Source organism: Hyperolius riggenbachi, chromosome 6 (genome assembly GCF_040937935.1).
Source record: "Hyperolius riggenbachi isolate aHypRig1 chromosome 6, aHypRig1.pri, whole genome shotgun sequence".
NCBI lineage: Eukaryota > Metazoa > Chordata > Amphibia > Anura > Hyperoliidae > Hyperolius > Hyperolius riggenbachi.
In genome coordinates this window covers 141,602,928-141,630,595 of record NC_090651.1, presented here as the reverse complement: position 1 = coordinate 141,630,595, position 27,668 = coordinate 141,602,928, and the positions used below count along the sequence as shown (strand labels likewise).

Here is a 27,668-nt window from a genome sequence, read left to right as displayed (position 1 = left end):
TTATGCGTTCCAAAAGACAAATATACAGAGATAACAGATTCCCTATATAGTGTAACAAGTAACAACAATAGAAGAAAAAAAATAAACAAGGAAAGGCACTCACAAGTAAGCTTGGCAAGCACAGGTGTGAGTTTTGTCTCAAAGGCTATATCAAGTTGATTAAATGGGAAAAAAAAACAGGGATGATAACACCACTTGTCTGTGCATGCATCCCCAAGGGAAGTAAAGAGTATACTCTAGGGGAGGAGGTGCCCCGTAAGAGAAGTTTAACCTCAATGTTGATGTGCTAACATCCAAACAATGGAAATACTCCATTTATTTAAACACTGTGATGATGCATTTTGTGACTATCTTCTTGCTTCTTCAGGTTGATACAAGTGTCTTGAGGTGAATTGAAAAACGGCTTGGAGTGCTTCACCTCCAGGCACTTGTAACCCTGAGGAAGAGGGAAGATACCCACGAAATGCATCATCACGGTTTCATAATAAATAGAGTGTTTTCATAGTTTTAGTGTTTGCACAGCATTAAAGTAAGCTTCTTTTACCCCCTTTCAACTGACTTTAAATATTGTATTCATTTTGGGGGCACCTTCTCCCTTACAGCAAAGTGAAAAGGCAAATGTAACAAGTTATTAAGATATAAGATACAAGACAGACAATGGTTGAAGATGATGTAAGCTAGGTTTTGCTTTGCTTCAGATGTCATGTTTTTGGATTCGTGATAAACATGACATTAGGGAAGATCTTCAGTTTTAAGAAGGAACTGACCTGCTGCAACCTAAATATATAAAAAATATATACATTTATCATTACAATCGTACACAAATATCTACAAGAATTTTAGAACAGAACTACAGTATCTAAAGTAGACAAATTCCATGGTCATTGTGACAATGTATGTGCTGCAATTCAATGATGTGTAAATATTCACTGAACAATTAGCTGACGTTGTAAAGTGAAGAATCAACAGCAGGATCATCTATAGTTCCATTAAAATAATGATTCTATTCAAGAGTTATTTTCCTGCTTCTAAGCACTCGGCTGAGGTTTTCATACAAATACAGCTATTTTTATGTGGGTTAAACAGGTTGAGTGCTTTCATACAAAAGTAGGTTCCACTAATCCACTGCAATTGAGTCAAGCTTTTATTCTCTGCCATTAAGTGGTTTATGAGTACACTTGTTAATTAAATTGCTTTACATATATCTGCCCTTTGTTATTATTCTTTGATGTCTTTTGAGTGCCTGCCCTTATGTGTACCATCTGTAATCAAAATAACTATTTTGTTATATCATATTGTTGTAAAAAAATGTATCTGTCTTTTATTGTGAGCATGGAATTGTATCTGTTGATATATGCTGGTAATTTTCTGTTTTGTCTGACTCTTACTGGCTAAGGCATTGTGGTAACCACATTCACAGGCAAGCACGCACGCACATACACACACACACACACACACACACACACTTGGAGTTGTGTATAGGCAGAAGCTAGAAAAGTTGTGTATTCACAGTGAAAGTTTGGACTTACAGTGGGGTGCAAACGTTTGGGCAACCTCGTTAATCGTCATGATTTTCCTGTATAAATCGTTGGTTGTTACGATAAAAAAATGTTAGTAAAATACATCATACTGTATATGAGACACACACAGTGATATTTGAGAAGTGAAATAAAGTTTATTAGATTTACAGAAAATGTGCAATAATTGCTTAAACAAAATTAAGCAGGTGCATAAATGTGGGCACCACAAAAAAGAAATGAAATCAATATTCAGTAGATCCTCCTTTTGCAGAAATTACAGTCTATAAACGCTTCCTGTAGGTTCCAATGAGAGTCTGGATTCTGGTTGAAGGTATTTTGGACCATTCCTCTTTGCAAAACATCTCTAGTTGATTCAGGTTTGATGGCTTCCGAGCATGGACAGCTTTCTTTAACTCACACCTCAGATTTTAAATTATATTCAGGTCTGGGGACTGAGATGGACATTCAAGAACGTTGTACTTGTTCCTCTGCATGAATGCCTTAGGGGATTTTGAGCAGTGTTTAGGGTTGTTGTCTTCTTGAAAGATCCAGCCCCGCTGCAGTTTCAACTTTGTCACTGATTCCTAGACATTGATCTCCAGAATCTGCTGATACTGAGTGGAATCCATGTATCCCTCAACTTTGACAAGATTCCCAGTCCCTGCACTGGCCACACAGCCCCACAGCATGATGGAACAAACCACCATAGTTTAGTGTAGGAAGCAGGTGTTTTTCTTGAAATGCTGTGTTCTTTTTCCTCCATGCATAATGCTTCTTGTTATGCTCAAATAACTAAATTTTAGTCAATTATCAATACCAAAGAAGGAAGATAAAGTGAGAGAAAAACAAAGAAAACATTTAGGAAAAATGTAGTTTGTGTTTTTGTTCCAATAACGCATCATAAGGTTATTTCTTTAAAAAAAAAGAGATCCTATTTACCTTCAAGTTTTGAAGCAAAATATACAGTCCTCCCTCTACGAAGGTCATTATCTACCCGTATTCATACTTAACAATAAATGACCATTGTTCAAATAGATAATTGTATGTAATAGAGTAAATGTAAGTATCAGTGTGATAAACCCACAGTACATAAGCTGCCTATATGGCTTTCCATATCCACAGTAATTGTTTATGAAGGCAGTTATAAACACTATCTGGAACAGTAGAATAGCAGACACAATCTGTATGAGTTGATCAATATTTTTTATCAATACATCATGGCCAGTTGTAATTATATTTCTACTGCTAGTCAGTTTGTTGGACACTTATTTGTTAATCATTGACTTGTTACTTCATTGATTAAACTGCTCTTCTGCATAAACTGTTAATTGGTCTCTTTATATTTCAGGGTCCCCAAGGAGAACCTGGCCCTGCTGGTCAACAAGGAATTCCAGGACCTCAGGTAAGTGCTATTTGAGTATGACTTATTCAATTAGGTCAAGTATTCAATTTACTTATAAATTAATGGATATATGTGGCAGTGCTTAAGCATGTACCAACTTTGAGAAAGTAGCCATTTTATTTGGAAAATTTTTCATTTTTCAACATTTTGAAGAACCAACCCAGACAATCTCGGTCTACAGTAATTTGTACCCAATTCATATATATCTCCACTATGTAGCAATTCGGTTTTCCAAGGTCCCTTATAATTTACTTGTGGTTCCATCATGTCCTCCTCCATCATAACGTGCAACCAATAAGCCTATATGTATATATAGAACAAATGCAGCCATAATGTTCCCACATAACAAATGCTTCATTTATGTGCTCCCACAACAAGTGTAACTATTCTATTATGTTCCTCCTATAACAAGTGCAGCCATAATGACAACTAATGCAACAAGTGCAGATAGTATTCCACACTTATGTGTGCAAACAAAAAATGCATCTACCAGGCTTGTTTTTAGAGGGAGATAAGGCAGAGTGGATTCGCAGAGGGAGGGAAAGTGACGTGCACAATGGGAATGGAGCACGTGGGTGAAATGACCCACCTCTTGGGGATACTGTAATGCATGCAACCCATCTTCTTCCTAGGTGATCTAGTCTCTATGGTTCTACCGGCATCTGTCATCACTTGATACACTGGCACATACCAGCAAGTTACATGATGACAGACACCAGTGAAACCACAGACACTGGCCTAGGAAGAAGGTAGGTTTTGTACGTCCATCACTGGATTCTAGAGAGCTCAGTCACTTTAACCCTCTGCACACCACTCTGCAAGATGGTGGAGGTCCTCCTCTGGCTACCTAATGCCGGGGACTTCTCAGGTTACCTACACTTGGAGTCACATCTGGCTACTTATACTGGGGGGCTTCTCTGGCTAACGCACAGCAACATTGTGCCCTAGTCTCGGGGGGAAGGGGGGGTTGAATATAGAATATACATTTGCTCTAAGAGCTGTGTAGCCTAGAAACTGCCCTTATTCCTATTTTTTTTATTATTTTGTAGAAGATCTTTCATTACTGCTCAGTGAAGGAGATTCTTCTGCATTTATAAGTACAGGTAAGACACTTAGTTCAGCTATCAGTCTAGATGATTTACACTATTATATGGATGTTAATTGTTAAAGTGCCTGGCTGAAGGTGTGCACTGCCTCCAGTATACAAACAGTATTGTTTGTTGATGATAAAAAGTGTCAAAGGTCCTCCCCCCCTGCTGTTTCGGTATGGGTTTTCCTGTTACTCTTTTGCCCTCTCGCAGAGTACATTTTTACAAACCTTCAGCCAGGCACTTAAGCAATTAACATCTACATAATGGCGTCAGTTAGCTAGACTGTTGGCTGATGTGAGTGTACTTATAAAATGCCTAGGAATATTCTTCTGTCATTAAGGGCCTGAGCCTCCTTACTCAGTTGTATCCACTTCTGTCCACTTTTCAGCATCTGTAAAGGCTCGTACACACGCTTGATTCTATGGAACGACGGGTCCGTCAGACCCTCCCTCTGGGCGGGCGTTCCAGCGACAGTCCAGCGTGTGTACAGTCTGTCAGGCAGACTGATAAGGCTATTTCTGAACGATCGGATCGTTCAGAAACAGCCTTATCAGTCTGCAGACAGACTGTACACACGCTGGACTGTCGCTGGAATGCCCGCCCAGTGGGAGAGTCTGACAGACCCGTTGTTCCATAAAATCAAGCATGTGTATGAGCCTTAACATTGATTTGTAAATGAAAAGCGGACACAACTGCATTTAGAACCTTCACAGACATAGGCCCTTATTCAATTATTTTAGGTGATATTTTAGTCTTGGATTCTGCTGCCCTGAGAGGCAGAGCTTTTTGCTGTAGCTCTGCCTCTCCTGACGTCAATCGCCGTGTGGATCTCCGCCTCTCCCCGCCCCTCCCTGTAAAGGAAGAGTGAGAGGGGCGGGGAGAGGTGGCGATCTGTGGCGATTGACATTAGGAGAGGCAGAGCTGCAGCTGAAAGCTCTGCCCCTTCCAGGAAGCGCTGGCCGGATTGCCCCCCCCCCAGGGATTTTGGGGGTCTAAAGCGCTCATTTTGCGGCGAGGATGCGGCAGTTTAGATCTAATGAGAGGACTGAAGCGAACTAGCAGGTAAAAACAGTAATTTTTGTTCTCTTCAGTCTCTCTTTAACTTCCCTGTTGTTATGATTATTTCCAGATTTAGGGTCTAAAAGCTGTGCAATTTTTTTCACACGCTTTTAGACCCTAAAAACAAGAAAAAAAACCATACCATAGCGAGATTTGCAGCAGCTCCTGCATATAATTCACTCAGGCACGGGATTACTGCTCTGAGCTGTGGATTTCCATCCCGAGCCTGACTCGGGATTACTGCTAAGGAGGTTAAGGATTCAGTGAGAACTAGTTTGTTTACATTTTATTTATTTTATGGAGTAATATTAGATAGCTTTGCTCCAATTAAAACAAAAAACAAATCTTTTTTTTAAAGATGTGATTTCCAGTCCCTATAACATGGTGATACCTGGAACAAATCTCATGCACATTTAACATTTCTATTTACATTGATTGATAGACTAGTGACACTGTGATGATAAAGAATTCATCACAGATGAAATCACAAGTCTGGAACTTATTTTAGAAGTTGATTTATTATTGAACTTCTTTGTGAAAAAAAATAATCTAAGCTTCAGAGAGTGTCTCTTCAGTAACAGAGCACCTTCCTTGAGTACAGGCCGCAGCAGTGAGTGTGAGAAGAATGAGAGGGTTTGTACAGCTGACTCCTGGCTGTAGAGAGTGGCTTCAGGAATGCAGCACAGAGTGGCTGTGCTATGAAGTGCAGGTCTGTTCTCACACAGTGATGAATGAAATCCTAAAATATAATGTTTTCTTTTTTTTCTGCAGGGTCTCCCTGGCCCACAAGGTGCCATCGGTCCTCCTGGCGACAAGGTAAGCTCTCTCATGCATGATTATTTACAATTACGCTGGGTCTGTATGTCTTCTTTAACTGAGAAAACAAATATAATTGGCACGCAGGGAAATCAAACGTGTTAAAATTCATGAGCAGATGTCCATAAAACCGTTGCAGATACTTTGTACTCTTCATGTTTTCCATGTTGCCAGTCATTATTACTAAAGTACAGATTCAGAAAAATCATGTTAGTAGGTGTTGTAAATGCGGGTAAAGGGGCCCATACACTCAGCCGATTATCGGCCGATCGATCGATCGAAATCGATCGATTCCAAATCGTTTGCCCGAACGATTTGCGGCTGATTTCTATCGTATTTGATCGATTTCAATCGATCTGACATGATGGAAAATCTAGGTGCATCTGTTGAGATGGCTTATCATTTTGCATTGGACCTAATGGAAATCTGATGGCAAACAAATGCCATCAGATCGATTTTCAATAGATTTCATACTGAAATCTATTGGAAATGTGTTCCTAGTAAAAAAATGTTCCTAAACACACCAGATAGATCAGAGAACTATCTGATGATCTATCTGCTGCTAATCTAACGAGTGTATGGCCACCTTTGTAAATCTGTCCAAGCATCATGCTTAAAGGGATCCTAAACTGAGAAGGACATGGATTTTTCCTTTTAAAATAATACCAGTTGCCTGACTCGCCTGCTGATCCTGTGTCTTTAATACTTTTAGCCACAGCCCTTCAACAAGCATGCAGATCATGACAGAAGTCAGACTGGATTAGCTGCATGCTTGTTTCAGGTGTGTGATTCAGCCACCACTGCAGTCAAAGAGATCAACAGGACTGCCAGGCAACTGGTATTGTTTAAAAGGAAACATCCATATCCCTCTCAGTTAAGGTTCCCTTTAAAGCCCAACAATAAGATATCCTACTTTACCATTCAGTTTCAAAGCTTGTAGTTAGCAACATCTAAAATGCATGAATATCTTAACATGTCTCCCCATAATGACAGCTGTGAAGGTCGGGGTGCTGTGTGTCAGTCTACAGAATAAGAGAGTGAGGAAAGGCCCCAATAACAATTGGCAGTGACAACTGGCAGTGGGGAGAGATGGTGTACTATCGCAAAAAAAAGGTAGGCAGTTAAAATCTGACAGAACAGACGGGTTTTGGGCCAGTCCATCTACTCATGGGGGATTCTCAGAGTTTTCTTTGTTTTCAACAGCATTTCCTGAACAGCGGTTTAACTACCAAACTAGTAAGAAACCAGCCAGCCTCCCTACTCACATGCACACTATTTTGCTGTTAAGGAAATGCTGTTGGAAACAAAGAAAACCCTGAGAATCCCCCATGAGGCGTAGGACTGGCCCAAAACCTGTCGGTTCTGTCTGATTTTAACTGACTACTTTTTTCGCAATAGTGGCCCTTTAATTAATAATAGTGTGAGGCCTAGTTCACAGTGGTCAGTTGTGTTGCAGAATAATTCTGCATGTCAGCTCACTGCTAATACAAATCTATTAGTCTGTTCACAGTACTGCAGTGAACTATTCTAACTCGCTGCATGCAGGCTTTGCATTAAAGTCTATGACCAGTCTCCATTGCAGTTCACACTCATTAAAACGTGTGCGTTATGCAACTGACCACTCTGAACCCAGCCTAAACCTTCTTGTTGAGGGTTTGGGGATAATAAAAAACGTAGAGAATGAGGATGATAAGGTGACAGTAAACATATGCAAATTATGCACTCCAGGCCACACAGGTAACTGGGGTATAGTTATTTACACAGGATGCATGAGGTACGACGGATTCCTTCAGTATTAGTATCTATTTATGGGCATTCCCTTAAACTGGATCTATACTTATAAATATCTAATAATTTCACTATTAGTCTTCTTACAGGTTCTGTTTCAAGTGGTGTTTATGTTATTATTGCCAAGAAATTGGAACAGGAGTTGTTGAGAAAACCTCCCACATAGAATAAAAAACAGCAAATAATTTAACTAGAGATAAAGGTGAACAGTTTTTATGTAAAGCAAAACTTCCCCGGCATGTGCAAGGGCTGAGACCTAGGCTGAGAGGGTTAACTCTGGTGTGGCCACCTTTTACCAATGCAGTGCATGCTGCTCTCCATCTTCTTAACACTTTTGCCTTCATTGTGGAACTTCCAGCTGTGAATGCAGAATTGTCAGGAAGATTAAAGTGAACCTCCAGACTAAAAATGTACTCAGCAGCACTGAAAAGGGTTGGTGTTTCTTTAACAGTTTTTCTTATCCAAGACTCATTTTTGGCTGCACAGAAGCTAAGCTCCTCCCCATCAAAGAAAACTGCAAGGGCATTTTTCCCCTGATGTTGTGCAAAGCATGATGGGATTTTTGATGTTGTTGTTCTTGTTGCCTAGCAACTGGGAGGGGTGATCAGGACAAAGAACAGTTGGAACTGTTTCTCATGCTTCCTGTCACCTCCTTTAAACCAAAAAGATAGCTGCCCCCATGAAATAACAAACATTTGCCTGTTCTTTTAAAACAGGTAGGGTACGAGATTATATTACCTATCTATTTTAATTAACATAACTAATGTAGCTTAATGACAGTATGTTTGTCTAGGCTGAAGTTCCTCTTTAAGAACAGTGTGTCCATTGCAGTGGTGAGAGGTGGTGTTATAGGTACATTAACACTCTTAACAGCAGCCCCTGTACTCTCCAGTGAAAAGAAAAACTTTTCTCACTTATCCTTAGTCTTAATTCCACTCATTATTTCTGTTGAAGAGATTTTCCTTTTAACTCCTATCATAATGTCAAAATTCATTAAGGCTGGATGGAAGCACATATCCTTAGATCTGCAGGAACTTCCAGTAAACTTCTGATTCCTTTTTTACCGGAGGCTAAATAATGTTCTACGGAGGCTTAATAATTAAGGATCTGTAGGTTTTTTTTACTGGTCCAAGGCTACAAGGGATAGTCAATGAGATGCAAATCATTCTGGGTTGATGCAAATTGTGCTTGCAAATGTATGCAACTTACAAATGGACCAATCAACTCCCATCACGGTCCAGTTCCAATTTGCATACATCTCTTGGTTAGCCTTGCATTAATCAGAATAATTTGCTCCTCATTGGCCATGTTTAATGGCTATTGGCTGATAAGTCTGGCCGCTTGATTAAACGTACCCTTTAAGTGTACATTTCCCTTGATCATTTGCAATAGAAATGTCATGCAGATCTGTATGCAAGAACGTCCTACTAAGAATATTTTGGCTGCAAAATATTGTTTTTATGTCTTTACAATGGAATACATACTACCTGGATAACAATTTAATTTAGGAAATGTAGCTACTTTTTGGAACAAAAGAATAGACATATTTTAGGGCCTTAAAGGAGGGGTTGTCTAGAAAACATTTAAATGCTATTAGGGTAAAAACACAAAATATGTTTTCCTTCAAAGGCACTTACAATGGAGCCTCTCTACATTGGGATGGGCTGGTTAGTCTGTACATTGGGATTCACATCGGGAGCTTCTCATCAATAAAGCTATAAAACAGTGGCATAATATAAGTAAAAAATGTCCCAAGAATGTAGATTATAGGGGGCTGAATGGGGTGCCATTTGTAATTGTGGAAGGAGATTTGGGTACTCCATTAGCTGTAACCCATGCTGTGTACTTGAGTATATAATACAGATTCTACTTAGAAAGTCCTGTGTCTGAAAGATAATGGCAATTACATCACATACTTGTTTATCAAAAATGGTTCAGGTACTCCATTAGCTTTTACTTGGTCTATGGGTTGGAGCACAGACAAGAGATACTACTTAGAAGGCTACGTGTCTCCAAGGTGATGGTTATTAAGTCCATTGTTAGTCTGGCAAATGCATTTTCGCTGTGTAAAGAAAAAAAAAGGCTTCCAAAGAATGTTAGGTAATCAATTTAGAAATAGTAAGTGCATGAGAGGTATTGAGCATGGCCTTCTGACCTGTAACAACATTTTATTCATTTAGGTTGTTTAAGAACAAAACAAGATATTTTATATTTCTTAATATTTAAAACCAGAAGTAAAATAGGCCTAAATCTTGGCAAAGACTGCATTTTGTTGTTTTTGCTTAGAAATGATTTCAAGAAATAAATTTTGCAGCAATTGTCTAATCATCTCCAGACGTATTAAAGATTTTATTTGCTGTAGGAGATTTTGACTGCAGAGTCTTAAATCCTAAATCTATTCTGTAGCTTGGCCCTGAAATAAATAAAATGTAACAAGTTTACGTCTTTCAAATCATGTTCCTGATGAAAAAGTAGTTTCGCACGGAATACATGCATAATTTCATATAATTGTTAGAGTAATCGGTAAAACATTCATTATAGAACACGTTACACTTTAATTGCTGCAGGTTCTTGATTACTTTTCCTCTTAACAGGATCAAGTAGTTTTGGTTTATTTATTTTAGTTTTTCAGAGAAATTTATTGTCAGGATTTCATTGTTCTCTGAGTTTGAGGTGTTGAACTTCAGTCCTTGAGGGCCATATCCATGCCAGTGTTTAGGATGGACTGAGAAATGGAGAAATGTGTTCTACTTGATGAACCAAACCTCAGTCCCACCAATTAATTTTAGCTGTGCCAAAAATGTATGACAACCACGGCCTTGGAGGACTGGAGTTCAATATCCTTGCAACAGAGATATTTTTTTTTCACTTCCTGACCCAGTGATAAGAGTCACTGAGAACATGAAGTAGAGAAAACAAAATCTCTACAAAGAGGACAATGGTCACAATCAAGACACTTTTGTAGGTTAATAGTGTCCATTTATTGCAGTCTATTCTCTGATGAGAAGAGTCATAACTTCCTGTTCTGGTAATTACTGATAGGGTCACTGAGAACAAGAATTGATGGGAAATGACCATGCATTTTCAGTAGTTCCAGTGATTGGAGCAGTTGGAAATAAGTGAACTAAGGTAAGTTTCCCTATTGGTCAGCAAAGCCATTCAACAAATTAAAGAACCAATAAGGAGACTTGAAAGGTCAAAACAAAGGGAGTTATACAGGGAAATTTCCTCCTGACACTTAAAGAGAACCCGAGGTGGGTTCTTAGAATCCTATTAGCACACAGAGGCTGGGTCTGCATATAATACCCAGCCTCTGTTGCTATACTGTCTCCCCCAGTCTCTTCCCTGCGCTCTGTTATGCCCCCCAAACAAAACCGCCGTGCTAGCGACACACAGCATGTCACCAGCAGGCTGTTTACATGTGCAGTGTCACTCTCGCCGCTCCCCCGCCTCCTGTATTGTGCCGCTCCCCACCCGCATCCCTTTCCTCCAATCAGCGGGGAGGGAGGTGATGTGGGCGGGGAGCGACGCAATACAGGAGGCGGGGGAGTGGGGAGAGTGACACTGCACATGTAAACAGCCTGCTGGTGACACGCTGAGTGTCGCTAGCATGGCGGTTTAGTTTGGGGGGGCATAGCAGAGCACAGGGGGGAGACTGGGGGAGACAGTATAGCAACAGAGGCTGGGTATTATATGCAGACCCAGCCTCTGTGTGCTAATAGGATTCTAAGAACCCACATCGGGTTTTCTTTCAAGTGTACCAGAGCTCAGGGACTTAAAAAGATTTATATATACCTGCGGTTTCTTCCAGCCCCATAAGCTCCAGATGCTCCCAGCCCTCTGTCTTCTGCAGCGTCGGTACCGCTTCCCCGCACTTCCATTAGTTGGAGCCTGTCTGGCCTAAGAGAAGTGCGCCCTCTACTTATCTCACCAGCAGCTACTGGAGAGATGCACAAAGAGAGCACATCTCCTGCGTAGACTGGCTGCGACCGACGGAATTGCGTGGACCCAGTAACGGCGCTGCAGAAGACATAGGACGGAGGCGTGGGAGCGATCGGAGCTTATGGGGCTGGAAGAAGGCGCAGGTATGTATAAATCTTTTTAGGTCCATGAGCTCTGAGTCCCTTTAAATCAACTTATAGATTATTCTGCTGGTTATTGATTTTTAGCTAGTTGATTACTATCATCTTATGCTTGGTCAATGTTTCTTAGATTTACTTATGGGCACTTTAAGGCAATTTATTTTGGGGTCTCTTTATGGCCAGAAGTTGCATACTTTTGTACTACTCTGTCACATGTAATAAACAACTATATTTTTCAGAAGGGTCTTCACCAATCTTTCCTCTTAGGTATGGCCTCAAAACCTTGCCCTAAAAATGGTTGTTGGTCCTAATATTAAATGTTGCTTGCTGTAGAACAAGTCATTAACTTGTACTGGTGATTTCTCATTTGCTCAAATATGTGACCAAGAAATGATTAGTAATATTATTATTAATATTAAACTACTTCACTGTGCTGAGCCTTCTACCGAATGACCACTGTCACCTTACATAACAGTGCTTACCAAAGGATCGTATGTTTATTAAGAAAACACAAATAAAAACTAGCTTTGTTCTAAGAAAGATAAAAGGCTTAGTTATGGCTGTGCACCAAATAAGTGCCATAAATGATGTAAGCTGCTTATGTGTTCTCAAGGAGCCATTGATGCATTTCTCTATGTAAATTCTTTTTAATTATATCATTTTTTAAGTCAATTTGTAATGCAAATGTATTTGTTTGCATTTATCTATAGGGTCCTCATGGAAAACCTGGCCTGCCTGGATTACCTGGATCTGATGGACCACCAGTAAGTAAAAACAACAATAAGAAAAACAAACTAGCATGAGTTCCTTTCAAGAATTAAAAATCTTTTTTTCAAGTGAGAAATCTATGGTCCTGTATAAAACTCAGTTTAACGTGTGATTCAACTGTCAAAATAAAGCTTGCATAACCCGTGTAAACTCAAACATATCTGATGTGTGAAGGTAATTGTCCGAATATATGCTTTTCCAGTGATCTCTATTGCAGAGCTTTCTTCAGCACCATGCAGTGGTGCTCAGCAGAGCTCGAATATTCGAGTAGCTCGAATATTCGAGCTCTTTTTCAGCTATTCGAGCTCGGTATTCGAGCTCCGAATAGCTGGAGCTATTCGAATGGGCTATCCGAGTACACTCGAATAGCCCATTCACTATTCGAGCTATTCGAGCAACCCGACGCTATTCGAGCTCGGTACCGAGCTCGAATAGCGTCATAGCCCAGATTGATGTCCTTAGAGCCAATCAGAGGGCTCCCAGGCCCTCTGACGGCAGCCAATCACAGAGGGGGACCCTGGCCAGCCCCTACCCTATAAATAGCGGCCGCCATGTTCCGTTTCTCCGTGCTTGCCTGAGACTTGTACAGAGAGAGAGTTGCTCCTTTGTGCTTTGGCTTAGCAAGAGCTCTATTGTGGTCATTTACCTAGCGTTTTTGCTCACATACACCTCCTATACACACCTATATTGTTGTTAGTTAGATAGACATTGTATTTTAGTTAGTAGCTTGTGTGTTACATTAGAGACAGGCAGCTGCTGCAAGCTTACAGGTTTAGGCCTCAGGGGGGCCTTGCCTCTGTGGGCAGCTGTCCTCTGTTTATTTCTCTCATCTATACCAGTATTTCTGCTGTCCTTTACTAATAGTATTGTAGTTATACTGTACTAGGAGTAGGACACTCACTGACTGTCACTGTTTATAGGCTACTAGCTAGCTCCTGCGTGTGTGCACTCACTCACTGTCTGTGTGTACACACACTCTATTTCCTTCTGATTACTGATAGATTATTGTTAGTTAGTTGTACTTACTTACTACTTACTCTTACTGTACCCGTAGGGACACTCACTGTCACTGTTCATATAGGCTACTAGCTCCTGCGTGTGCGCACTGCACTCACTGTCTGAGTGTACACACACAACACACACTCTATTTCCTTCTGATCGCTGATTGATTATTGTAATTAGTTAGTTCTACTTACTGTTACTACTTACTCTTACTGTACTAGGAGTCTAGGACACTCAGTCACTGTGTTCATAGGCTACTAGCTCCTGCGTGCGTGCACTCACTGTCTGAGTGTACACACACCCACACTCCATTTCCTTCTGATCGCTGATTGATTATTGTAATTAGTTAGTTCTACTTACTGTTACTACTTACTCTTACTGTACTAGGAGTCTAGGACACTCAGTCACTGTGTTCATAGGCTACTAGCTCCTGCGTGCGTGCACTCACTGTCTGAGTGTACACACACCCACACTCCATTTCCTTCTGATCGCTGATTGATTATTGTAATTAGTTAGTTCTACTTACTGTTACTACTTACTCTTACTGTACTAGGAGTCTAGGACACTCAGTCACTGTGTTCATAGGCTACTAGCTCCTGCGTGCGTGCACTCACTGTCTGAGTGTACACACACCCACACTCCATTTCCTTCTGATCGCTGATTGATTATTGTAATTAGTTAGTTCTACTTACTGTTACTACTTACTCTTACTGTACTAGGAGTCTAGGACACTCAGTCACTGTGTTCATAGGCTACTAGCTCCTGCGTGCGTGCACTCACTGTCTGAGTGTACACACACCCACACTCCATTTCCTTCTGATCGCTGATTGATTATTGTAATTAGTTAGTTCTACTTACTGTTACTACTTACTCTTACTGTACTAGGAGTCTAGGACACTCAGTCACTGTGTTCATAGGCTACTAGCTCCTGCGTGCGTGCACTCACTGTCTGAGTGTACACACACCCACACTCCATTTCCTTCTGATCACTGATTGATTATTGTAATTAGTTAGTTCTACTTACTGTTACTACTTACTCTTACTGTACTAGGAGTCTAGGACACTCAGTCACTGTGTTCATAGGCTACTAGCTCCTGCGTGCGTGCACTCACTGTCTGAGTGTACACACACCCACACTCCATTTCCTTCTGATCGCTGATTGATTATTGTAATTAGTTAGTTCTACTTACTGTTACTACTTACTCTTACTGTACTAGGAGTCTAGGACACTCAGTCACTGTGTTCATAGGCTACTAGCTCCTGCGTGCGTGCACTCACTGTCTGAGTGTACACACACCCACACTCCATTTCCTTCTGATCGCTGATTGATTATTGTAATTAGTTAGTTCTACTTACTGTTACTACTTACTCTTACTGTACTAGGAGTCTAGGACACTCAGTCACTGTGTTCATAGGCTACTAGCTCCTGCGTGCGTGCACTCACTGTCTGAGTGTACACACACTAAATTTACTTGTGATTACTACTGATTATTGTAACTGCTAGTTGTACTTCCTGACTGTTACTACTTACTTACTGTACTAGGGGACACTCACTCAGTCACCTCACCAACCAACCCACTCCATTAAAGTACCCCACTTTTCACCCGCCCTTTTAAAAAACTTTTGTCTATACGCCCAAAACATTGAAGATGTCTGGAAGTGGCAGCCAGCGCGGTTTGGGCAAGGGGAAGGGCAGCAAGGGAATCAGGAGGAGAGGGAGCAGCATTGTGGCAAGCCGCGGCCGCGGGCGCGCCACCATGCACAGTTCCGCAGCAGCAGCAGCAGCGTCAGTGGCTAACATTCCTCCCATAGCCACTGGCCGTGGACGCCTTGGGCGCCGCCCAGCAGGAGCATCTGCAACTCACGCTGCAGAGACACAGCAGCAGCAGCGTGTAGCACCTGCTCCCATTTTCCTCCAGCCGGGTCGGAAACGTCCCATTGAGGAAAAGGATGCAGACACTGTGGTGCAACTCATGACGGAGGATGAGCAGCCCGCCATCAGCTCTGCATCCGAGGCCTCCACCCTCACCACCACCACCACCACCACCACCACCACCCCTGTTCGCAGCAGCCGCCCAGCAGGGCCTGGGGAGGAGGCCAGTTCACCATCAGTCGCCGACCTGTCACTCAGCAGTCTTTTTACCCCAGGCACCATCAGGGTATTGTCTGCTGTTGTTGGCGATTTTGAGGAGGAGATGCTGATGGGCACTTTGGGGGAGGAGGGATTGGACAGCAAGACTGTGGCGACAGTCAAGCGTCCCATCCATGCATCAGGAGAGGAGTTTGGGGGGTCATCATCCCAGCAGGACATGTTTCAGGAGGGGCATGATGATGATGACCCGGTGACAGACAGAGACTGGGTGCCACCACCTCCAGGGGATGTCGTCCTCAGCAGCTCTGAGGAGGAGGAGGAGGATGCGCTTGTGGGCCTTGCAAGGAGGCGCATCATTGCAAGCATTGGCAGCGTCCCACAGCCTGCTGGTGTCTCAGGCTCAGCAGCAGCAGCAGCAGCATCAGCCAGTACCACCACCAGCCGCACCCAAGCCCCCCCCCCCAACCACCACAGGGAGAAGGGCAGCAGCGCTTCCATGCCGTAGGGGGAAGTTTCTGTCACCAATCTGGCGGTTTTTCACCATGCCCACTGTGTACAGCAAGTACGCCACTTGCAACCACTGTCAGCGGAAGTTGAGCAGAGGTGCAGACCCCTTAAAGTTCAGCACCAGCTCGCTCATCAACCACCTTGCGGCTAAACATTTCCACCAGCATGAGGAGTTCCAGAGGCTGAAGGCATCTGCTGCTGGCAGTGGCACCACACCCATCACTGCACAGCCTTCAGCAGCAGCAGCAGCAACAGCAGCCACCCGCCCTCCTGCTCCTCCAGCAGCACCAGCAGGAGTGCGGAAACGCACTGCTCCTCCCCCCTCTGCAACTCCTGCCGCCGACACTGAGGCCTGTTCTGGCAGCCAGTCCTCAGTGGCCTCCTCTGCTGTGTCTGCTGATTCCCGTGTCAGCAAAAGGCCACGCCAGAGCCTTTTGAGCGAGTCCTTCCAGGGGGTGGTTAGGGCTCTGCCTCCCAGCAGCCGTCGCGTGCGGCAGCTGAACGGCTTGCTGGCACGGGCCATGTGCTCCCAACTCCTGCCGTACACGCTCGTGCAGGAGGGGAGCGACATTCGTGCGCTGCTTGCTTGCGCAGCCCCAGACTGGCAGCTCCCCAGCAGACACTTCTTTGCCCGCAAGGCCATTCCTGCACTGCACCGCTTTGTGATGGCCAATGTGGAGCGAGGGCTGGAGCACGCGGTTGGTGAAAGGGTCCACGTCACCATGGACTCCTGGAGCAGCCGCTTCGGGACAGGCCGCTACCTGTCCTTCACTGTCCACTGGGTCAGCTTGGTGGAAGGGGGTGAGGATGGGAGAGCAGCAGCGGGCACAGCAGCAGCAGCAACACAGTGGGTGGTGCCACCCCGCAGGGTCAGGGGAACTGCAGCAGGTTCCTCCGATCCTCTGCCATCCTCCGGCACACCTGGCCAAACCCCCCGCCTCAGCAGCAGCGTGAAGGCCCGCCACTGCCAAGCGCTGCTGCACTTGGTCAGCCTTGGGAAGACCAAGCTGACGGCAACCCATGTGTTGGCCAAACTCCAGGAGCAGGAGAGGATTTGGCTGACCCCCAGAGGCCTCAGAGTCGGAGAGGTGGTGGCCGACAATGGGGCCAATCTGGTTGCCGCAATAGACAGGGGAAACCTGACCCACATCCCCTGTCTTGCCCACGTGCTGAACCTGGTGGTGCAGAAGTTCCTGCGCACCTACCAGGGGATGGGCGAACTGCTGGAAACGGCAAGGAATGTTGTGCGTCACTTCCGGCGCTCGGCTGCAGCCTGTGCGAGCCTGGAAGACGTGCAAAAGGAGCTGGATCTGCCACGCCATCGGCTGATCCTTGACGTTCCGACTCGCTGGAACTCCACCCTGGCGATGTTGGAGCGTCTGGTTGAACAGAGGCACGCTGTCAAACAGTACCTTGCCCTGGCTACTGTTTCCGCAGCTCAGAGAAGGGACAAGACCAGCAACATCCCGTCCATCGTCCCCGATGATGACTGGAGGCACATGCAGCAGGTGTGCTTAGTGCTGGCTCCCTTCCTGCAGGCCACAAACATGGTGAGCAGGGACCATGCTATGGTCTGCGAGTGGGTGCCCCTGGTTTCTCTGCTGAACAGGGCCCTCAATGCTTTGCTGGAACAGGGAGCGGCAGCCTTGGACCAGCAGGAGCGGCAACCAGCTGCGCAGTCCACCTCTGAGGGGGAGGAGGAGGAGGACTTGGTGGAGGTCCCTGACCTGGCTGCTGATGAGGGGGATCAGCACAGCGCAGCTGAGTTGGTGCGGGGGTGGAGAGAGGATGAGGCGGCAGAGGAGGAGGATGAGGACAGCACTGACGTCGATGTGCCAGCAGACGTGGCCCGCCTCTTCCCAATGGCAGCGCACATGCTGACGTGCCTGCGCAGGGACCCCAGGGTGATCCAGATGAAGCAGAGGGAGGACATCTGGATCAGCATGATGTTGGACCCACGCCTCAAGGGAAAGTTGAGCCAGTTCCTGCCGCCTGCAGGAGGAGACCCAGCGCAACAAATAAGGAGCTTGCAGCAGGCCCTTGTTGAGCGCTTGGAGGAAGCCTTCCCCCAGCCTTCCACCCCCACTGTCCAGCAGCCAGCACAGAGGCAGCAGCAGGTGCCTGCATCCAGCAGCAGCAAGCGCCCCACAGACCTGCTGTCTCTCAGCCACGAGCTCTACAGGACTGTAGAGGCTCCGGCAGCAGTGACTAGAGAGGAGATGCATGCAGCAGCATCCTCCTCCGGTCACAGCCAGCGCCTGACCCGCATGGTGGCTGACTACATGGGGTCATACAGCGGGCTTGACAGCGATGCCCCTGTTGATCCCATGGAGTATTGGGTCAAGCGCATGGAGATCTGGAGCGAGCTGGCGCAGTACGCCCTGGAAGTGCTGTCCTGCCCCCCTTCCAGCGTGCTGTCCGAGCGCTGCTTCAGTGCAGCTGGTGGCGTGGTCACCGAGAAACGCTCACGTCTGTCTCACAAGTCTGTGGACAGACTGACGTTTCTCAAGATGAACCAGGCGTGGGTGGAAGGCGAGTTCCTGGCCCCTGTTGTCGGCGAGAGGGGGACATGAACTGGCTGCCGGAACCATCGTTAATGTGCCTTACCACCCTTTACCACCTCCTGGCTCCTGCTCACTAAGCCAGCCTGGTTCACTTTGACTATTACGTCGCCTGCAGCCACACATTTTACACCTACAGTGGGCTGCTGTGTACTGCCCTTCTGCTGTCTGTCTGTGTTTCCCACTGCCAGGGTACACAGAATTACCTTCTTCTGCTGCCACTCTGCCACCAGCTATTACGTCAAACAATAGCTATATTGGTTGCAAAACCAAAACCAAACAAACCATTAAAAAAAAAAAAAAAGGTTTAATTTTTCTGAGGTGCCCGGGTTGAAAACTGTGTTGTTCCAGTTGTGTATTGGACACAATGTGGGCTGCACGACCGCTGTCTGGGACCTCCTGTTGTGTTTATTTACAGCCCTGGTATCACCGCTAGGTACCAGGGCTATTATGTCACGCTGCCTACCTGCTGCCACACTCACACTGCTCCTCCATACCTCCTCCTGCTGCTGCTGCTGCTGTCTGTCTGTGTTTCCCACTGCCAGGGTACACAGATGATTTACCTTCTGCTGCCACTCTGCCACCAGCTATTACGTCAAACAATAGCTGCTCGCCTACTCCTCCATTCCTCCTCCTGCTGCTGCTGTCTGTCTGTGTTTCCCACTGCCAGGGTACACAGATGATTTACCTTCTGCTGCCACTCTGCCACCAGCTATTACGTCAAACAATAGCTGCTCGCCTACTCCTCCATTCCTCCTCCTGCTGCTGCTGTCTGTCTGTGTTTCCCACTGCCAGGGTACACAGAATTACCTTCTTCTGCTGCCACTAGCTATTACGTCAAACAATAGCTATATTGGTTGTAAAACCAAAAACCAAAAAACCATAAAAAAAAAAAAAAGGTTTAATTTTTCTGAGGTGCCCGGGTTGAAAACTGTGTTGTCCCAGTTGTGTATTGGACACAATGTGGGCTGCACGACCGCTGTCTGGGACCTCCTGTTGTGTTTATTTACAGCCCTGGTATCACCGCTAGGTACCAGGGCTATTATGTCACGCTGCCTACCTGCTGCCACACTCACACTGCTCCTCCATACCTCCTCCTGCTGCTGCTGCTGCTGTCTGTCTGTGTTTCCCACTGCCAGGGTACACAGATGATTTACCTTCTGCTGCCACTCTGCCACCAGCTATTACGTCAAACAATAGCTGCTCGCCTACTCCTCCATTCCTCCTCCTGCTGCTGCTGTCTGTCTGTGTTTCCCACTGCCAGGGTACACAGAATTACCTTCTTCTGCTGCCACTCTGCCACCAGCTATTACGTCAAACAATAGCTATATTGGTTGTAAAACCAAAAACCAAAAAACCATAAAAAAAAAAAAGGTTTAATTTTTCTGAGGTGCCCGGGTTGAAAACTGTGTTGTCCCAGTTGTGTATTGGACACAATGTGGGCTGCACGACCGCTGTCTGGGACCTCCTGTTGTGTTTATTTACAGCCCTGGTATCACCGCTAGGTACCAGGGCTATTATGTCACGCTGCCTACCTGCTGCCACACTCACACTGCTCCTCCATACCTCCTCCTGCTGCTGCTGCTGCTGCTGTCTGTCTGTGTTTCCCACTGCCAGGGTACACTACACAGATGATTTACCTTCTGCTGCCACTCTGCCACCAGCTATTACGTCAAACAATAGCTGCTCACATTACTCCTCCATTCCTCCTGCTGCTGTTGCTGTCTGTCTGTGTTTCCCACTGCCAGGGTACACAGAATTACCTTCTGCTGCCACTCTGCCACCAGCTATTACGTCAAACAATAGCTATATTGGTTGCAAAACCAAAACCAAACAAACCATTAAAAAAAAAAAAAGGTTTAATTTTTCTGAGGTGCCCGGGTTGAAAACTGTGTTGTCCCAGTTGTGTATTGGACACAATGTGGGCTGCACGACCGCTGTCTGGGACCTCCTGTTGTGTTTATTTACAGCCCTGGTATCACCGCTAGGTACCAGGGCTATTATGTCACGCTGCCTACCTGCTGCCACACTCACACTGCTCCTCCATACCTCCTCCTGCTGCTGCTGCTGCTGCTGTCTGTCTGTGTTTCCCACTGCCAGGGTACACTACACAGATGATTTACCTTCTGCTGCCACTCTGCCACCAGCTATTACGTCAAACAATAGCTGCTCACATTACTCCTCCATTCCTCCTGCTGCTGTTGCTGTCTGTCTGTGTTTCCCACTGCCAGGGTACACAGAATTACCTTCTGCTGCCACTCTGCCACCAGCTATTACGTCAAACAATAGCTATATTGGTTGCAAAACCAAAACCAAACAAACCATTAAAAAAAAAAAAAAAGGTTTAATTTTTCTGAGGTGCCCGGGTTGAAAACTGTGTTGTCCCAGTTGTGTATTGGACACAATGTGGGCTGCACGACCGCTGTCTGGGACCTCCTGTTGTGTTTATTTACAGCCCTGGTATCACCGCTAGGTACCAGGGCTATTATGTCACGGCGAGCTGCCTGCCTCATTGACTGCCTGCTGCCACACACTCATCCTCCTCCTCCTGCTGCTGAATTTACCTCCTGCTGTCTTTGTGTTTCCACTGCCAGGGAGCACATACAATGGCGCTTCCAACATGCGTGCGCCCACCAGCTATTTGTTACGCTCAAAAATAGCTGCATTTCTTTAAAAAAAAAATTGAAAAGAGAAATACGTGAAGAAGAAGAAGACGATATTGAAAAAGAAGGAGAAGGAGAAGATGAAGATGAAGAAGAAGATGAAGAAGAAGATGATGAAGAAGAAGATGAAAAAGAAGAAGAAGATGAAGAAGATGAAGAAGATGAAGAAGAAGAAGATGAAGAAGAAGAAGATGAAGAAGATGATGAAGAAGATGAAGAAGAAGAAGAAGAAGAAGAAGATGAAGAAGAAGAAGAAGAAGATGAAGAAGAAGAAGATGAAGAAGATGAAGATGAAGAAGAAGAAGAAGAAGATGAAGATGAAGAAGAAGAAGAAGATGAAGAAGATGAAGAAGAAGAAGAAGATGAAGATGAAGAAGAAGAAGAAGATGAAGAAGATGAAGAAGAAGAAGAAGATGATGAAGAAGAAGAAGAAGAAGATGATGAAGAAGAAGAAGAAGAAGAAGAAGAAGAAGAAGACAATATAGAAGAAGAAGAAGAAGAAGATATAGAAGAAGAAGATCTAGAAGAAGAAGAAAGATAAAGAAGAAGAAGAACAAGTATATACAGTAACACTACTGAACAAAATTAAGGACACAACTTCTCTTTCCACATTTTTTTTTAAAGGAACATCCCCACATAATCACTTGCTGTTGTTACTTGGAAAAAAAGATGTTTCTTGCATCATTCACCCTCAAAACAAGTGTTGGAAGCTATTTAAGGCCAATTCGAATAGTCAGCTCGAATAGTGAGCTCGAATACCGACTCGAATAGTGAGCTCGAAGTCCGAGGTCGAATCGAATAGTAAAAATTATTCGACTCGAATATTCGACTGACCTTGAATAATTTACTATTCGAATTCGACCAAACTCGAATTTTAAAAAGGGGTATTTGAGCATCACTAGCACCATGGATTACTTATTTACTGCTTTACTATCCATATATCAGTTTTCTCTTTTTCGCATCTTAATTTTTCTTTAGTGAAAAAAGGAGCTCTCAGTGTGCATACAAAAGTAAACACACCTATTAATATTTATTTATTTACGTAAGTATCTATATAGCACAGACATATTATGCAGCACTGTACAGAGTATATTGTCTTGTCACTACTGTCCCTTAGAGGGGCTCACAATCTTGTCCCTACCACAGTCATATGTCTATCTATGTATCGTGTAGTGTATGTATCATAGTCTAGGTACAATTTAGGGGGAAGCCAATTAACTGATCTGCATGTTTTTGGGATGTGGGTAGAAACCAGAGTGCCCGGAGGAACCCCACAGAGACATAGGGAGAACATACAAGCTCCTTGCAGATGTTGAACTGGCTGGGATTCGAACCAGGGACCCAGCGCTGCAAGGCGAGAGCGCCTACCACTATGCCACCATGCTGCCCATATATGATATGAAATATGAGACAAAAGTCTCATCATATTGGCAGTGGCTGTTTTATCCTTGGGATAGCAATTACATTTGACACGTTAGAAAACCTTATCTCTATGCTCCCTACCACAAAAGCTTTTCTTCTACTCCCTTTCTCTTCCTTTGACAGACTTAAAAAACAATTATAGGTATCAAGATGCAGTAAAAGGACCTATGAAATATTTCATTATAAAGTTTTAGTTAGTCATTAGAATCTTTTACAATATTTTGTTTTTTTCTTACCTCCTAATCCTCTGCTAGACAAACACTGGTAAACAAATGGTAGACATCAACAAACACTTGAATATCCAGTATAGTCAACTTTACGTGTGTATGGCATTGTGCCGTTGGGTCACTTTGGCACAGGGTGAGCCAAATGACAGCTCATTCTGCTGCCCGCTGAAATACCGGATGTTAATTAGTATCCCCTTCCGAGTCGTAGCTACTCAGAGGGAGAAGTAATTCAGGGTCCGGCTATTGCCAGCACCCGAATTACACCAATGCGTGGCCATAAATATATTAACCTTATATCTATGGTGATGCCCAAGTCAGGCACAGCGTGGGAAAGAGCACACACCAAGGTAACCTGCCTCGAGCTTTACAAACTCAGAAGTACACTGAAGATAGTGTATCCTTAAGCTACGTACCCCCGATTTTTTGAGTGCGGAGCTGTAGTTTTCACAATATTGCGATGTGGGTACAATCACATGACCACGCGAACATTGCTTAGCATTACACAGCAATAACGACCATCACGGTGGATCAGATCACTTAGATGTCTGACGACTCTTGCACAAAGAATCGCGATAGCTTGAAGTCTCGTTCGCTCCTCACGTGTAGCGTCATGTGACGTCATTAATACCCACCGGAAGGAAGAAGCATTGACGACCATCATCAAGGGAATGTCGCAGGACCCATCGGGCAGTGTGTACAGGGCTTAACAGGCATCATTATACATGCATTATATTAATAAGTTTTTCACCTGCAAAAATCATTGTGGATCAAAATGAAAATTCTACTCATCACTGTTACAAATTGTTAATAAATAATTGTTAATACATTAATAATGCGTATATTCTTTTTTATCTAAAATAAGTGTATTGTGCCAACAATACAAACATAGCTTACACATATTTGTTTGTAGAAACAAAGGCCCATATGCAATTAACTTAGTCATCTCCTAGGTGAAATGATCACATCTTATCAATAAAATACGTTTTAAGCCACCAGCAAGTAAGAACATAATTAGAATAATTTTGGCAGTACTTTTTCACCTACTTTTTGTTACTTTTTTTAATTGCAAAGTGCTGAAAAGTTTCTTTAAACAGAAGATGAAAAATTATCTCCCAGGGGAAAACTTAAGAGAAAAGTGAATTGAATAAAGGTCAAAGTTCTAAATACATCTACAGTCTACTCATCCTGGGGATTCAGTGATTCAAAATTGTGATGGGTGCTGTAAAAGAAAAAAAAAGTAATTGGATATTGTATAGTATTATTGTTTGAACTAAATACAAGTAAAAACGTTAAGAGTGGATCTAAAACAAAAATGCAAAATTACGAGTCTATGCCCAATGTTAGCCGAATAACTAAAATACTTGAATTAGGCTATACTTTTATGGAAATACTAAAGATATTGACATTTTCATTATATGTAGTTTTAAGTCTAGCTAGTTTATGAAATATGCATGCCTCACTGATCTGTGGGAATGTATATTTGCTCGGAGACATAATTTTGGATTTTAATCTATATTTTACAAAAATAATTTGCTATTTTGCTTTTTATGTTGCATTTTATTTTTTTGTGTCAGTTAGTAATCAAATGAAAATGAGCTAAACATGAAATGATGGATATAGTATTAATGACCGGTTTATTGACCTTTTGTGAATCAAGCCCAATTACTTTCTCTTCTATCTCTACTTTATGGATTAATCACAAACAATCTAAGAAAACATTACTTTAGTATAACCAGATTCTTAAAATGAGTGATATAATTTTTTTTTCAGTTTTCTGATTTGTCATAAAAAAGTCCCTTTGGAGATATAAATGTAGTGTGCATTGAGCCTGACTTACTGCACATAGCTTGCTCAATACTTGAGACAGGGATATCATTCAGCTGTTATATCCAATATAAATCTTTAGTTGTAATGTTTGCTTTAGTCTCTAAAAGGTGAATCCATGTCAAAATAATGTTGATGTTTAGAGTTTTATCTTCATTTTTAGGGTCACCCTGGCAAAGAAGGACCCCCAGGAGAAAAGGGAGCTGTGGTAAGTTAAGTTGATAAGCTAATGTCTAAGCTTACAAAGAACATTATATTTATTGAAAGTGCTGCTTTTAATCCAGCAGACGCATAAAATGCTTAATATTTGTTGACTGCTATAATGATAGTACAACAACTGCTGTAACTGGTGACTATTAAATGTAATACCAAGTAACTTAAGTAGTAGGGACATTGCTTCTAAACTACTCAATGGACTTACAGGGATGGCTTCTTTAGGATATGTGTGTGCATTAAGAAGATACAGTTAAATAGTGTCTAATTTTCTGTGCCTGCACATTGTAGTAAAGGTACAGAAATACCCCTCAGGAGAAAAAGGCACAAATAAAGATATGCATTTTTAAGATGGGTCGGCACCACTGTGTAAATATATTAACCGCTTGCCGACCGCGTCACGGCGATAGGCGTGGCCACGGCGGCAGCCCCAGGACCAGCTAACGCCGATCGGCGTAAAGTCCTGGGGCAGAGAGCTCTGTTGGTAGGGAGAAAAGGGGCGGGGGGGGGGGGGAATCACTTGTGTGCAGAGATGCCTTAAAGCTGCAGTGGCCAATTAAGCACAAATTAGCCTGGTCACTAGGGGGGTTTAACACCATGGTCCTCAAGAGGTTAAAGCTCTTTTAATGCATCACATGAAGGCAGCAGTGACAGACGCTGTTTTAGGCATCACATGAAGGCAGCAGTGACAGATGCTGTTTTATGCATCACATGAAGGCAGCAGTGACAGATGCTGTTTTAGGCATCACATGAAGGCAGCAGTGACAGATGCTGTTTTAGGCATCACATGAAGGCAGCAGTGACAGACGCTGTTTTGGGCATCACATGAAGGCAGCAGTGACAGACGCTGTTTTGGGCATCACATGAAGGCAGCAGTGACAGACGCTGTTTTGGGCATCACATGAAGGCAGCAGTGACAGACGCTGTTTTGGGCATCACATGAAGGCAGCAATGACAGACGCTGTTTTAGGCATCACATGAAGGCAGCAGTGAGATGCTGTGTTGGGCATCACATGAAGGCAGCAGTGACAGACGCTGTTTTGGGCATTACATGAAGAGAGCAGTGAGATGCTGTGTTGGGCATCACATTAAGGCAGCAGTGACAGGCCGCTGTTTTGGGCATCACTTGAAGGCAGCAGTGACAGACCGCTGTTTTGGACATCACATGAAGGCAGCCGTGACAGACCGCTGTTTTGGGCATCACATGAAGGCGCAGTGACTGACTGCTGTTTTGAGCTGTATAGCAGTGGTCTGTCACTGCTGCCTTCATGTGATGCATTAAAGCAGGAGGATTAGCCATACTATGCCAGGGGGGAAAAATCACATATATAAGTAGATAAATACTTGATCTACTTAAATAACACATGTATTGTACTGTCCACGATTTTAGTGAATATTATATAGTTTAAAAAGTCATTGTATGTAGGGAATGATAAATTCTTCACCACAATACATCAAATGCTCAGAGGTAGATATCAGACAAACATCAAAACAGGAAAAGGCTTTCCAGCTCCCAACAACCCACATTATAAGGATGTAAAATGGCTCAGGTCACAGATAACGTCCAGGGAACATCAGACGTCGTGAATATCCAGTGGACATTCGTATGGAGGTAAATTTTCAGGAATTTACACAGGAAAACAAAAACGGCAATATCTAAGCGTAACCCGTTTATTTAGATAAAATGTCTTTAAAAGGCAGTAGATATAAAAACTGACATACAGGGCCCATAAACTGGGAACCCCGGAAGATTAGCGCGCATGTAATGGCCAATCGTAGATCAATAGACAAGATTTTCCTATGTAAATTCCTGAAACATTACCTCCATACGGATGTCCACTGGATCTTCACGACATCTGATGTTCCCTGGACGTTATCTTTGACCTGAGCCATTTTACAACCTTATAATGTGGGTTGTTGGGAGCTGGTAAGCCTTTTCTTGTTTTGATGTTTGGTGGATACCTACCTCTGAGCATTTGATGTATTGTGGTGAAGAATTTATCATTCCCTACATACAATGACTTTTCAAACCTGCGCTGACTTTTGATGTATGCCTGACTTCTGAACTTTTGGACATTGTTCTTCTCGGCAGCGGTTCCATTGTCCCTTGGCGCCGATATATTTGCTATTGAATATTATATAGTTAATTAAGAGAATTCTGTTTGTGGTGGGAACCATGTCTTTTGCCCCCAGTTTGAGGCTAAATACTGATGTCATTCCTTTCCTTAACTTTTTTTTCTTTTTTCCTCCAATCGCTGAGTCACCTCAGCCTTCCTTGTAAACACAAGTAAGCAGATGATCATGTTTCAACTAGGCAGCTAGGCAGGGATATAAAGGGAAGAGGAGGAATATGTTATAGATAAAAAGAACCCCCAGCATGCAACTGAATAGTAATGGCTATTAAAGGGCCAGTGCTCCTAAGGTATGTGATAATTCCAAACCATAACAGCAGAAAAAGTTTTGAAAATTTTGAATGCCGGATTAGCATCTTTATCACTTAATACACTCAGACCAGTTTCTGTTGAAATTGGATTTTTATAGTGACAATCCCACTTTAAAAGAGCTTTAATACATTTACACAGTGGTGCTGATCCATCTTTGTTCTGGAGAATACCCAAGCATCTTGGGGTG

At 43.6% G+C, this 27,668-nt stretch overlaps 1 protein-coding gene across 8 annotated transcripts in view; it reads left to right on the top strand.

The window, feature by feature from the left end:
• COL11A1 (collagen type XI alpha 1 chain) overlaps positions 1 to 27,668 on the top strand; it is a 782,075-nt gene that overhangs the window by 638,353 nt on the left and 116,054 nt on the right. For all 8 annotated transcript variants that reach the window (XM_068240020.1, XM_068240025.1, XM_068240017.1 and 5 more), the window contains 4 exons: positions 2,869 to 2,922; positions 5,844 to 5,888; positions 12,469 to 12,522; positions 24,988 to 25,032. In XM_068240020.1, the coding sequence (XP_068096121.1) occupies positions 2,869 to 2,922; positions 5,844 to 5,888; positions 12,469 to 12,522; positions 24,988 to 25,032 (198 nt within the window). The remainder of the gene's footprint in view (positions 1 to 2,868; positions 2,923 to 5,843; positions 5,889 to 12,468; positions 12,523 to 24,987; positions 25,033 to 27,668) is intronic.